The sequence below is a fragment of the Lethenteron reissneri genome, chromosome 2, assembly GCF_015708825.2.
Source record: "Lethenteron reissneri isolate LAM-NWPU_2019-01 chromosome 2, ASM1570882v1, whole genome shotgun sequence".
Taxonomy (NCBI): domain Eukaryota; kingdom Metazoa; phylum Chordata; class Hyperoartia; order Petromyzontiformes; family Petromyzontidae; genus Lethenteron; species Lethenteron reissneri.
In genome coordinates, this window is record NC_083780.1 from 14,285,563 (window position 1) to 14,299,271 (window position 13,709).

Below are 13,709 nucleotides of genomic sequence, written 5' to 3' on the forward strand. Positions count from 1 at the left end.
GCCCCGCCCCTTCCCCATTGACCCCCGTCATGGCGGAGCGGCGTGCTGCTGCTGCTGAAGCTGAACCCGGTAGCCGGGACCGGCGTGCGCGGTCCTCGTCCCTCTCCTCCTCCTCCTCGTCCGGGCTCCTCGCCGCAGCCGCCTTCTGCTGCTGCCTCGCGCTGCTGCTGCTGCCCGGCGTGGCCGTGGCCAGGAAGGTGCGGATGGGATGGCGGAGCCAATCGAGGCGCTTTAGCCCCCGCCGTGAGGGGCTGGAGGGGTGGTCGTGGCGAACCCCCTCGCCGGGCTGTGCACACAGAGACAAAGACCCCAACCCCCCGTAGCGTAGCCTGGCGTCCTAGCCTGGTGGGGCAAGGTGCTGTGAGCGAGCCCCGGCGGCAGCGGCACAGGGGAAGGCCGCGGGCACGCGGCAGGCCGCGTTGGTGAGCCCGCGTGGCTTGGCGTGGCAGGCGGGACGAGGGGAGGCCCCCCCAGGGCCCCAGGGCCTCGTCTCGTCCCGGGGAGTCTGCGGGGCTCACAGGCGGCTGCTCGCAGCGTGCGTTGAACTTCTTTCGCGCCGTACGTGGCCTAGCGGTGGTGGGGGGGGGGGCAGCAAACTAAACACACCAGCGGCAGCTCTCTAGAGAACTGAGGCTGCAGTCTCGATTTAGAGTGAGATACTGAACGTCAGGATTGTGGTCAGGAGCAGAGATTACGGGGGAAGGAACGCACCTGAGCTATGAGGCCCGAGAAAGCGTTTTGGTATGTGGCGATACCCATCACAATACCCATCACAATGTCCATCACAATGTCCATCACAATACCCATCACAATGTCCATCACAATGTCCATCACGATACCCATCATCATGATATCTACCACGATACCCACCACGATACCCATCACAATCTTAATTTTGGAGCTTTCCTGACTGCAGGAATTACTCTTTGGTTCTTTCGGTAAAGTCACGTATAAGTCACGTATACGTGACTTTACCGAAAGAACCAAAGAGTACCCATCACAATGTCCATCATGATACCATCACAATGGCCATCATGATACCATCACAATGGCCATCACGATACCCATCACGATATCTACCACGATACCCACCGTGATACCCACCACGATGCCTGCTCCCCCTTGTCCTGTGTGGCACCTGGGTAGGGATCAGCCGTCATTGTAACCCACCTGGTCCCTAAACTAAACATCAATTACCTTCAGTTGACCGTGGGAGTGACGTCAAACGTGGTTATTCCTCACATTCTTCAAAGTGAAGGATTCATACTCTTAGGTTTTTTCGGTAAAGTCACGTAGGTAAAAAATAACAATAGAAATAAAATAATGTACTGTAATTGATTTATTTTCATTTATTATAATTTTATTTCAAATCTAAAGTGAAGGATGTTTTCTGTCTCTTAGCAACATTTACAAAACATTGTTTTTTAACCAAATGTGGTTCCTTGCGTACTGCCGGCGGCATCCCCCGTAACCGAGACCAAACAATCCCCTTGGTGGAATATGAAGAGCGGTGCGTGGCATGCGCCACCCAAAGAGATTTGTGGCTGGACTCTGTTGATAAATCCTCGAACGTGGCATCATCATCACTACTACTACACGCTTTCATTTAACTCTGTTGTTGTTGTATCCTCAAATCTTGTAACTCAATTTTAGCCCACTTCCCAATGTGGTATCGACTGAAAACTTGGTATACTTATGTCATACTGATGACAATACTATATTCTATCATACAAAATATATAATTTTAAACATTCTTTTTTAGAGGTTAGATGTTTCGGCTTGGGTCTAATTGTCCACGCTCAACTGACAGTTGGCTGTAATTGGCCACGGTCCTTTACGTTGTGGCAAGTTTCGGGGCCACTTCCTGGAGTCGTGGAGTTCTGCCATTACTAGTAAATTTCATGAAAGCGTGTTTTTAAGAAAAGTAAAAAAATATGACTTATTTTGATGCTTGGCACAGTCGAGGGCGGCACCCGTTCCTCTCCGCCGCGTCACGGTGCCACCGCCTCGCAAAGAGAGTCGAGCATGAGAACCAAATCGATGTGGGGGGGAGGGGTGTTGTTTCTTATTCATCAGAGGTGGAATTTAGCAAAATGAAGTGCAACACCAAATTCAATTCTGATCGGTGTTTGTGTGTGCAGTCGCTGAACAGCGGGGCCGATCCCATGAACTCCCTCTGAGAACCCCCTTTAATCGAATTGTTTATCGTATTATATTGCGTTGGCTTTATTAAATTGTATTGTTTATTGCATTTATTGTATTGCAGTGTTTATTTTATTGTTTATTATATTGTATTGGCCATTTTTTTTTTACATTTGAGAAACTGCCTTAGTCCTCACGAAGCAACCCGTTATTTGAAATGGGTAAATGAGCAGTGATCGAGTGGTGGTCTAACAGAGGTCATGGTGAGCGTGTTCACTCTGTTCACCGCTTGGTGGTCTAACAGGGGTCATTGTGAGCGTGTTCACTCTGTCTTCACCGCTTGGTGGTCTCACAGGGGTCACGGCGAGCGTGTTCACTCTGTTCACCGCTTGGTGGTCTAACAGGGGTCATGGCGAGCGTGTTCACTCTGTTCACCGCTGCCCTAACGCGAGTTGGCAATTCTTAGAGTTGACTGAGCGACCAGTAGGTGGCAAGCATGGACCGGCGAATCAAGTTCTGCCGTGGGTGCGAGACCTTTCCTTTGTTTGCTCACCCCTCTGCCGTGTCACCTTCTCCACCGCCGTGTTCGCAGGCAGGCGATGGCATCGAGGTTGAGAACGGGGTGGTGAGCATCCCCCTGGAACACTCCTTTGAAGTTGGTGAGGCTCATCGCACACCGTCGGTCGCTTCCATGAGCGAGTGAGCGTCGACATTTGCCGGTCACCACACCAAGCTGGGGTTCTGTGGCTTTGGCCAGCTCTGTGTGGTTGTGAATTGCTTCCGTTCCTTTTTTGTGAACCGATGTGATTCTTTGTGCATTCCCCATGCATTGTGCGTCCCATATTGATCTTCTTTCACTGCCCTGTATCGTGTCCTGCCTGTATGCCTTCTGCATTCCGTGTCTGTTACCCCTCATGTCTTACTTCTCACATGCTTTGTCTTCTGTGTCCTGTTTCTCGTGTGCCGTGTCCTAATTCTCCGCCCCATGGCCCCAGTGTCTCCCAGTGTCTCTTGTTGTACGCGATGGCCAACGTTTCGCACCTGAGCCTCTCCCTTGATCCACATTCTCCCGTGTGCGGTGGTCCCTCGGGAAGGAGGGGGGGGGTGCTCATTACACTGCACGTTCCCCAGTGCCACGGCTGAGCGGCACCGCCACTTGTTGCAGGGAGGTTCGCAACTCCACCTCTGGGGTCACCGTGGTCAAGGCTGCGGGTGTATTAACCGTAAAAAGTTATATATACAAGCACCGTCTGATTCATGGTGGACGCAAAAGATCCTGTGACATTAAAAAGAAGAGTGGCCCACGTCGTACGCCGATGTCACGATAACATTTTTAAAGATTACCCGCGGATTTTTACTTTGATCGTGAAAACCACCTGATCACGTCACGCCTTGGCTGGAAAATTTTACTCCACGCGTAGCCGAGTGCTGCGGGCACCTTGTCAACAACGCGTTGGGGGCGGTTGCCGCTGGGGTTCCCCTCGGTTAGACTGCTGTCGGGCAACGGAATGGTCGACGTGAGTTGCGATGTAAGGTGCTGTGAGTTTGCTGATGCGTGTTAGCAAGTGCCCGCTATGAAGGCAAGATCGTTTCCGTCCCCCCCTCCCCTGTCGCTGTCGCCGTGCGAGTGTAGACGGCTCGGTGCAGTTCCGACGACGCGGGACGGTGATTTGGCGTCCGCAGCGTGAGCACGCGGTTTCCATCTCCCAGCCGCCCTTCAGCGATGACGAGAGGAACAAACTACGGGTGATGCAACCAATGCAGCTACCGCAACCAATGCAACTACCGCAACCAACGCAACTACCGCAACCAACGCAACTACCGCAACCAACGCAACCACCATATAAGCGGACAGTCAGTCAACTAATATCCCGATAAACTGAAAACCAGTTAAACAGTAAACAAATATCCAGATACACTGAAAACCAGATAAACAGACAATCATATCACCAAATATCCAGATAGCCTAAAACCAGATAAACTGCAAACCAGACAAACATATGAACATTTTTTCTAAATATGCACATGTAAAAATAGGTAAACAGACAGCAATTTAAATATACAGCCAGATAAATAGACAAGATACATGCACACTCTGATAAACTCTCATTAATGTAAACATGTTCAGTGGGTAGCGTCGTGTAACAAGTACTGGGACAGGTGCTGCGACGACTGCCATTTAACGCCTGCCCGACACACTTACCGTTCCGTCTGCTGCGTATCGTATCGTATCCCAATCGCCGTAACCTTTTGCGCTGTGCGGTCTTCAGGAAGTGGCGGAGGTGGATGGTCTGTACCGGATCCGTCTGCCCATCCCCATGGGAGGAGACGGGAGCTCGACAGAGTACGTCTTCACATTCGTGAGAGCCGTGAGTACCCCCCAATGTAACTCCCAATAAGCTCTACCTTTGTCTCCTGTGATAGCAAATTTTTACTTGGAAGACTTTGAAACAAAAGTAATAGCTACACTATGGGAACCTCATTTGCCAGTAAAAATATGATAATTGGTTTTTTACCCTTCTATCTGGCAACAAAACTGACACCTTTTTACAAGGAGTCATGTTTGCATAGACCGCAATACCAACCCATGTGAGACTAGGCTCTAAGGAAAGCTGTCTCGGGTGTGGACCAATCAACTTCAAGGACAGTGCATATTATCAGAGTTATGTTTTTAATTTGCATTATGACTGCAGGTATTGTGGTCTATGCAAACATGACTCCTTGTAAAAAGGTGTCAGTTTTGTTGCCAGATAGAAGGGTAAAAAACCAATTATCAAAAGTAATAGCTTCAAGCACACTAGAACCATCTGCTTGGTTTGGATATGTGGATGACACATTGGTGGTCTGGCCACACGGCAAAGATACACTGAACGCATTTCTAAATCATCTCAACTCGCAAAACCCATCCATCCAGTTTGCCATGGAAGTGGAAGCTGACAGAAGTCTACCATTTGTGGATATTCTGCTCGGACGGGGTAGAAATGGTAAAATAACACACACAGTGTTTACCGAAATCGCATACTGATGCTCTTATCAAGACGCTCATTCATCGAGCTAAGAAAGTGTCAGATGGTGACAGTCTGAGAAGTGAAATTAAACATGTTAAAGAAGCGCTGTAAATGAACGGTTACAATGATACACAAATCAACAGGGCATTGAATGCCAAAACCAAATCAAATAACACGAGCATTGAAACTGCCCAAGTAATTAAAACGATAAAAGTACCGTACATTGCGGGAGTAACTGATAATCTAGCCAGGTGTTTTGAAAACAAAACATCCGAGTCAGATTTGGCATGGTACATAAAATACAGAAATTAATATCTGGTACAAAAGATGTATTACCGTAGCTATCAACAGAAGGTGTGTACAGGATTCACTGCACGTGTGGTAAATGTTATGTTGGGCAAACAGGACGAATGATCAGCACGAGACTAAAAGAACTTCAGAGAAATATTACATTCTCCCAAATGCAACTGTCAGCAGTAGCAGAACACGCGTGCCAACAAGGACACTCAATTGATTTTGATAATGTTGAAGTTTTGTGCAAAACTAGCTACGACTGGCCAAGACTAATTAGATAATCTATCGAAATTGAAAGAAATAAAAATAATTTTCTCCGGATAGCTACTGCCTTGGTGTTGTGTGGAAGCGAATAATCAAATAATACATTATTTAAATGCATGCCTATAAAGGGCAGCGTACTTCAATAGGGATTACCGTTGGTAGGGCTATTTTAATACACACAATAGACAGGAAGGACAAGATCAAAGGGCCTGCATAATGCATAATGTACGTCGACTCGGTAATCCCGCCCCCACTTTGCGCAAGAGCGCAGAAGCATGGTCACCACATCTACGCCTCTATATAAGGATCGAAACAGGTGGACTTCTCCACAAACCTGGCTGTCGCCTGATGAAGCTGGTTGTAATTACTGGCGAAACGTCGTACTCAGATTATCAATGTTGTGGCTTGGCTCTCCAACACACCGGTGTGCTGTACTAGTGACGAATTGGCTACGTTCTGTTTACGCGACAACCCTTACTAGTTGGCTGTGTCGGGTGGTGCCGGGTTTAACGACACATTTATACATCTTCTTGGTTCTTTCGGTAAAGTCACGAAGAAGGAAAATAATAAAATAAAATAAATAAAACATAATAAAATAATTCTCACGACGTTTCGGCCACAACGCAAGCAGCCGTCTTCAGGTGGAGAACAGGTCTGTCGAGAAGGCAGAGTCTGAAACATTTACGCGATCTAACCCAAAGAACCTGTATTGTGGATGATATTGGTCGCGAAAGCCTACGTGTTAAAGAGTTTCACAGCTCATCGGATTCCTCCCGCAGTCTGAATGATCATTCCGTTGTGTGCGCCGTGCGCCTGTGGTGCCCAGTGCGCCCTGCTGGAGGCCCAGCTGTCGGACTTGCTCACACTGCACCTGGACGCGGTGGGCGCCATCGCTGGCATCTCCCTCGAGGTGGTGCCCGGCGGTTGCCACGGCTACGAGGTCGAGGACGTGGACCTGGAGAACTTCAACACGACCTTGACCGTGACGACGCCGGTCGTCCTGCTAGGGTGAGCGTTCTCTCCCCCCACCCCCTGCAGAGAGAGGTGCACAACAGCGGAGAAACGGTGACCCCCACATATGCACAACACATTTTTTTTGACATTCGCTCGATTGTCCTTCCGGACCATTGTACAGCAGCATTTGTTTAATGAAGCGAAACTCTGGGCCGATGTTGCGACGACGGTGTCACGCGCGCTCATGGTGACGATGGTGATATTGTGTTGTCGCCAGACCGGAGACCGCGTCGTACATACAGCGCCTGGAGCAGGAGCAGGCGCAGAGGACCAAGAACCCACAGGAGCAGAAGTCGTTCTTTGCCAAATACGTGAGATGCAAACGCACGTGGACACGCACGCACCCCTGCCTCCATGCTCCGCCGTTCGGGAAATGTTCCGGTCCACATTTTAAACATAATCCAAGTTGATTGCCGGAGCTACAAACTAGAAAGAATGTTGAATGCAATTGTATGTAAAGTATAACACTTGGCATGGCATGAGTTGCGTGACGATAGGGTCTCTAGGAGTTGTTCAAGGAAAGTGAGCAGAGAGCAGACGCAACAGGAAGTTGGTGGGGGTGGTCTCAGCATTGGGCCTTCCGATTGGCTAAGGATTTTCTATTTAGACTTACAACTTTCGTGCCTGCAACAGTAACTTAGTTGCTAAGGTTTTTCAACAGTAACTTAGTGGCTAAGGTGTTTCAATGGCAACTTAGTGGCTAAGGTGTTTCAATAGTAACTTAGTGGCTAAGGTGTTTCAATAGTAACTTAGTGGCTAAGGTTTTTCAACAGCAACTTAGTTGCTAAGGTATTTCAACAGTAACTTGGATGTGTGCTGAACCTTCAACGATTGAAAGAGGGCCTCGAGATTATGAATACGAATCCTGAGCTGTATCTAAAATACACATCCATCATTATTTATGTTTTTATTTTTTTGTATCACTGGTAACACATCCTTCACGAGGAGATTTTAGTTCGTATCATTTTGAAACGAGAGATGTGGCATCTTAATTACCGTTTGAAATTCTACATTCTGTATTAAAATGTAAATACGGGGGCTAAATGAGAGCACCGTGCGCTGTGTATGCATGATGTCTGGATCCGACCTCCTGGCCGTCCCTGTGTATCTCAGATCACCCTCGTCTTGATCGTCTCTTCGTGGCTGTCGGGGTCACATTGACATTAGGGCTCGAAATGCTGCTTGGATCCGAGAGTGCTCATGGTTCTGTTGTGAATGAACACACAAGCCAGCCCACTCCACATCCTCGCTCTCTTGCCGCCTCGGTTTAAAGTTCCTACGTGTGTAGGGTGGCCGTGCGGGTTCCCGCACGGCCACCCTACACACGTAGGGGGGGGGGGGGGGGTCAGACATTTGTGACGATGTGTGACGAGGGGGGGGGGGGTTGAAAAATGTGACGTCACATCAAAATGCGCAACTTTAAATAAATATAGACAACACGTTCTACTTAATTAAATATACTTTTTAATAAATGTTTTCTGCTACAACATCAGAGTGCAGCGCCACATTAAATACGCACGATAATGACAATAATTTAAAGCGATTTGAAGCATGTTTTATTTTCAAAATGGAAATATGGTTTTGGTGGGGGGGGGGGGTAGAGCTTTGTGACGTCATATTTGAGGGAAGGGGGGGGGTCTGACTTTTTGTGACGCCGTGTGACGAGGGGGGGGGGGGGGGTCAAAAATCGTCCAAAATCGCGTGACGTCATTTATGGACGACCTCTTGCGACACCGGGGCCTTCGCGTGGGGAGCTGTTGGTCTCTTGAACCACCGCCCTGGTGACGAGCCCTGCCAGCTGCGGCAGCTTGTGTAAGCACGGCGCGCCTGCGATAGCAGCAGCACGTGGGCTACGTACGGGGCGAAAGGTCAACATGCGCGCACTTACGTGGTGTGCAGTGCGACGTTCGTCGAGGTGCTCGTCACCACCTTCTTATACAAACACGCAGTCGCCGCCACAGTAGGACCCCCCCCCCCCCCCCCCCCCCCGCTTTGGTGACGCACGCTCGGGTGTCTGAGTGCTTTGTTGTTGTTGGTGATATTGTTCTTGGAGATTACGGCCTCCGCTGACTGGGGGTGAGCAGCCTCTCTTGAACAGAGGGGGTGGTGTCATCGCCGCCTGGCGCACCAGTCTAGTCGTGTTCGCCTGCCTAAGTTGTTGTGTTCGCCAGTCTTGTCGTGTTCGCCTGCCTAAGTTGTTGTGTTCACCAGTCTAGTCGTGTTCACCTGCCTAAGTTGTTGTGTTCGCCAGTCTAGTCGTGTTCGCCTGCCTAAGTTGTTGTGTTCGCCAGTCTAGTCGTGTTCGCCTGCCTAAGTTGTTGTGTTCACCAGTCTTGTGTTCGCCTGCCTAAGTTGTTGTGTTCACCACTCAAGTTGTGTTCGCCTGCCTAAGTTGTTGTGTTCGCCTGTTGAGGTGTGAACCAGCACCACAGAGAATGTTTATAATGATCATGTTTCTCTTCCAGACACAGCGGCTGACTGGGGGGTTGTTGTGCATGCGAGTGGATGTTTGAGAATGTGTGGCCGTGTGCACTATCCAACCCGTAATTATGCACTCACAGACGTTACTGTTATACAACTCTGTGCCTACAGGTGTGGACTTGTACGCTTGCTAACAAACATTATCCCACGTAATTCTTGTACACTTGCTTGCACGTGTACCCAGAGCTATAAATGCTCTGATAGTGACGTTGTCTTTGTGCTGTTCGCTTTTTAGCGTTCTCTGGTCTGACACTGGTGAGACCAGGCCCTCAAGAAGGCCGCCTCTGGTGTAGACCAATCGGTGTCAAAGACAATGCCCATTCATCACCAGAGCATGTCTTGTTTGAATGTTCACCACAAGGACAGTGTGTGGTTAATGCAGACACGATTCCTTGCAAAAGCTTTCCATTTGGTGTTTGAACATCTTAACGCTTTCTGTTTTATTGCCAGATAGGGTAGAATCTATTCTTATAATTTTTTCATACATTTGAATCATCTCACAAGCAACGGACACCACCGATGTAATATTATTGCAGATCACCAATTACACCACAATCGTGGCGTCGCTCAGATCATGTGACAAAGGCAGCCATCTCAGACTCCATACGAAGAAGCAGGGAAAACTGTGCACCAAATTAACATTTTCCCCCAGGCTGCACTCCACTTTACGATATTCTCACCGGAGCTTTTTGTCAATTGTAACAACGGCAAATTGCTCAAAATGAGGTGTAAAACTAAAGCCTATTTATGTGTTATTCCTTTGGAGGACATCACATTCGCGAGTCAACTCTTGCCGATTTTTTTGGTCAAATCCGTTGTCCCAATTCAAGGATTTCAGCATCACCGGTTCAGTGGTTTTGACATCGCCATTGTGAGCTCACCGAGCCATCTGATGCACTCATTGCTGAGCGATAACCGCAGGTATTGTGGACTATCGTTACTGATAGTTGCACGTAATGTGTAACCAGCAACACAATTCCTAAAGACTAACATGTATTAATAAGACATCAATGCCACGCGTGTGCACGCACATATACGCACGTGTTAACGCACACACACGCGCGTGCACGCACACAAACGCACGTGTGCACGCACACAAACTCATGTTTCGTTGAGTTGCCTCCAGAAGCTTCGTACTTGTCCACCATTGAATCATTTCCTAATCCTTGACCCTCATCCCCTGCGACCCTTTTGACCTGATCTCATGTCCTGCATGAACCCCACCTCCTCCCCCACCAATCACCACACCCAACCATCCCCTCCCATATCCCCCCCCCCTCCCATATCCCCCCCCTCCCATATTCTACCCCCCCCCATCCATTGCGCCTTTCCTCTCCCTCCCTTCAGTGGCATCTCATTTTGGGCGGTGCCGTTTTACTGATGGCGACCGGGGCCGTTAAACCACCGCCTCCCCCGGAGGCCTAGTATGGCTGCAGAGCGAGGACGGAGCGAGTGCCTGTAAGGGGCGGGGGGGTTGCTGCTGCTGCTGATGCTGATGCTGCTGCTGATGCTGCTGCTGATGCTGCTGCTGATGCTGCTGATGCTGCTGCTGCTGCTGCGTGGGGCTTGTGAGCCAGCCTGCAGGGAATCTCTCCTGGCCAGCGGCCGTGGTGGTAGCAGCAGCCTTGCATCTGCAGTCGACCAGTGAAACGTCCGATATGTTCACTAGCAGCCTCGCCAGGTTTCATATCCCCCCCCCCTCTTCAAGGCAGTTATGCTGGGGACGTTTGTCCTCTTGTTGGCATGTGGGAGTAAGCTGGGGTGCCAAAACGAAGGCCACACGTACAAATAGGGTGTCACGCTACAATGTAAAGATGCCTTCTCGCTGCACTACCTTAAATATAGAGGCACCTTGCCGTACTTGTAGGTGGATATCCGCACGCATGTGGTCCGCCAACCCTGCAATCCAAGTTTTAATGGATTGTAGGCACGTGCACCCCAGCACAAGTCCGAATGGCGTGTAGTTTCATCCTCCGAACTAAATTGTCACACGTTGAATAACAAAAACATATGTTGCCATGGTCTTCATGTAACTAAACCGGTACTCGGGTTTTCCTTGCAAAATCTAAATGTAACTTAAATCTGCCGTACACAATATTATTCATAAGAGGTTTTTGGGTTAGATCGCGTAAATATAAATTTGTTAAACCCGCCACCACCCGACACAGCCAACTAGTAAGGGTTGTCACGTAAACAGAACGTGACAATTCGTTACTAGTACAGCACTAACTGGTTGTGTGTCGGAGGGTAAATGTGGATTTACGTTACTAGTAACGAATTGGCACGTTCTATTTACGCGACAACCCTTACTCTAATTGGCAGTGTCGGGTGGTGGCGGGTTTAACGACACATTTATATTTACTAGATCTAACACAAAAACCTCATGGATAATATTGATCGCGAAAGCCGACTGCTGCCCCGTGTTAAACTCGCAATATTACTGTTGAACCAAGTTCTTGGTGTCTTTCCACCTGTAACCACCAGGTGTCCTTGTACACAGCTGAGCACTGGGTATTGCTCAATCTCCCATTGCCACATTTTTGGCGGTGACCAGGCGTTTAAAATAGCGCCACGCGCTACGCATTTGATCAGCCCCAGATGTACGATGGCTTCACAGGTGATGGGGTTAAACTTCTATATTATTGTTTAAAAAAAAGTTTAATTCCACAATCTGTATTTGTTGATCGCTTAAAATGTATTTGTGTCCACGTGTGGGTTTAATGGATAAATCATAAGCCAGGAGGGAGCCCACTTGAAGCAATGTGTGAATGTTTGCAAGGGAGACCCGAGTAGGAAATCAACACGCTGCTAAAGATAGGTAAATGGCAAATTAAGAAATAACTCCAATTAAAATGTTTTTTTTTTATAATGTAGTTTACAAGCATAAACATTACATTTTTAAAAAGGCATAATTAACAAATAATAATTATTTGTTTCTCCAGTTAGGCATGTTGACATTTGATCTAAACTGGCTTTGGACAACATAACATTACAATGAGCACCGTCTAGTACAGAATTTATTCGAGCATCGTAGGTACGTGGACGTTTTTTATTTTAAAAAGGTTAAATACACCCACCAATTGTGGCCACACATATAGCGGCTTGAGAAAAAAATCCCATTGACAATCTACGCGCAGTTGGTTCATTTACGAACCGTAACTTAACTCTCGGGGTAAACGCCTTGTTCACTATTCTTGGTTCTTTCGGTAAAGTCACATAGAAGGGAGATAATAAAATATAAATATAAAAAAATTCTCACGACGTTTCGACTGCAACACAAGCAATCATCATCAGGTGTGAAATCCACAGCAAGAAAATTTTCACTGTTAAGAGTGTGTTCTCGCACAGCTTCAATCGACACAAAATTGCAGAGTTCCTCTGGCGAGTGGCGGCAGTGGTGAGCGGTGATGGTGTCGAGATTGTAAGGAAAACCCTGCAATACAGCAAGCTTCTGTGAAACCCATTACGAACATGCCCTACACTGTTTGAGGTCTCACATTTATTTCCCTGTTTTCTGAAAAGGGAAATTTTAAGTGGTTGCACATTACACAAATCTGATCATTGGTAAAACAGAAATCTGTGGTATGATTGAAGGGCTCTGAATAGATCTTAAGAAACCCTCGTGTTGGTACACTTTGCACAGAGTTGGTGAAACAATGCTAAAAGTATTAATGTTTTGTAGAAATAAACATGCGGACATGAAAGGTTTATCCAGACCTGTAGTTTGATTACTGACGATAAATAACTTTCATTGACACATTGGTTTGTACAAGTAAGCGCTGGGCCAATATTCAGATGGATTAGCTGCGATTTCCTTTAAATTGTTTAATATTAGTAATCCATTTTCATGACAATTTGCTGAAGTACACAAAACCTTGTCTGGAGAATATATCGAACTCTAGTTTCATAAGGGGTCATTTACCTTTTATGGAATATTCAGATATATTTCGATGAAAAATTATGCCCAGAATAATATCTCAAATTATAGTTTTTTCCTCCCCACAAATTGCGATTAAAAATAAGTAGACAATGGTTATATTTGAAAGTAAAACCTATAAGAACAGGGTTTGCTCTTTCTGGTAATAAAACAGGGGGTGTTAAAATGTTAAAACCCCAAACAGAAACCTTTTTCAAGGAATCGTGTCTGCATTAACCACACGGTACTTGTTGTGAACATGCAAACAAGACATGCTCTGGTAATATCTGGCAGTGTCTTTGAAACTGATTGGTCCACATTTAGTTTCACTGGTCGAACACTGGTTGAGACTAGGCCCTAAAGAAGGCTTTCTCGGCTATAGACCGATCAGTTTCAAAGACAATGCCATTATTACCAGAGCATGTTTTTGTTTGCATGTTCACCACAAGTACGTGTGGTTAATGCAGACATGATTCCTTGCAAAAGGTTTCTGTTTGGTGTTTTAACATCTTAACACAACTGTTTTATTGCCAGAAAAGGTAAAATCTATTATATATTTTGATACTGGCAAGAATGGTCCCATGTTAAAG

At 47.3% G+C, this 13,709-nt stretch overlaps 1 protein-coding gene across 2 annotated transcripts in view; it reads left to right on the plus strand.

Moving 5' to 3' along the window:
• The window catches only part of EMC10 (ER membrane protein complex subunit 10), a 16,989-nt gene continuing 3,280 nt past the window's right edge, over positions 1–13,709 (plus strand). Inside the window, exons 1-7 of one of the 2 annotated variants that reach the window (XM_061549731.1) lie at positions 1–197; positions 2,735–2,801; positions 3,776–3,888; positions 4,413–4,511; positions 6,535–6,716; positions 6,940–7,033; positions 10,551–10,661. In XM_061549731.1, coding sequence (XP_061405715.1) covers positions 30–197; positions 2,735–2,801; positions 3,776–3,888; positions 4,413–4,511; positions 6,535–6,716; positions 6,940–7,033; positions 10,551–10,628 — 801 coding nt within the window. In that variant the 5' untranslated portion in view covers positions 1–29 and the 3' untranslated portion in view covers positions 10,629–10,661. The remainder of the gene's footprint in view (positions 198–2,734; positions 2,802–3,775; positions 3,889–4,412; positions 4,512–6,534; positions 6,717–6,939; positions 7,034–10,550; positions 10,662–13,709) is intronic. The other variant, XM_061549723.1, reaches the window with a different exon arrangement.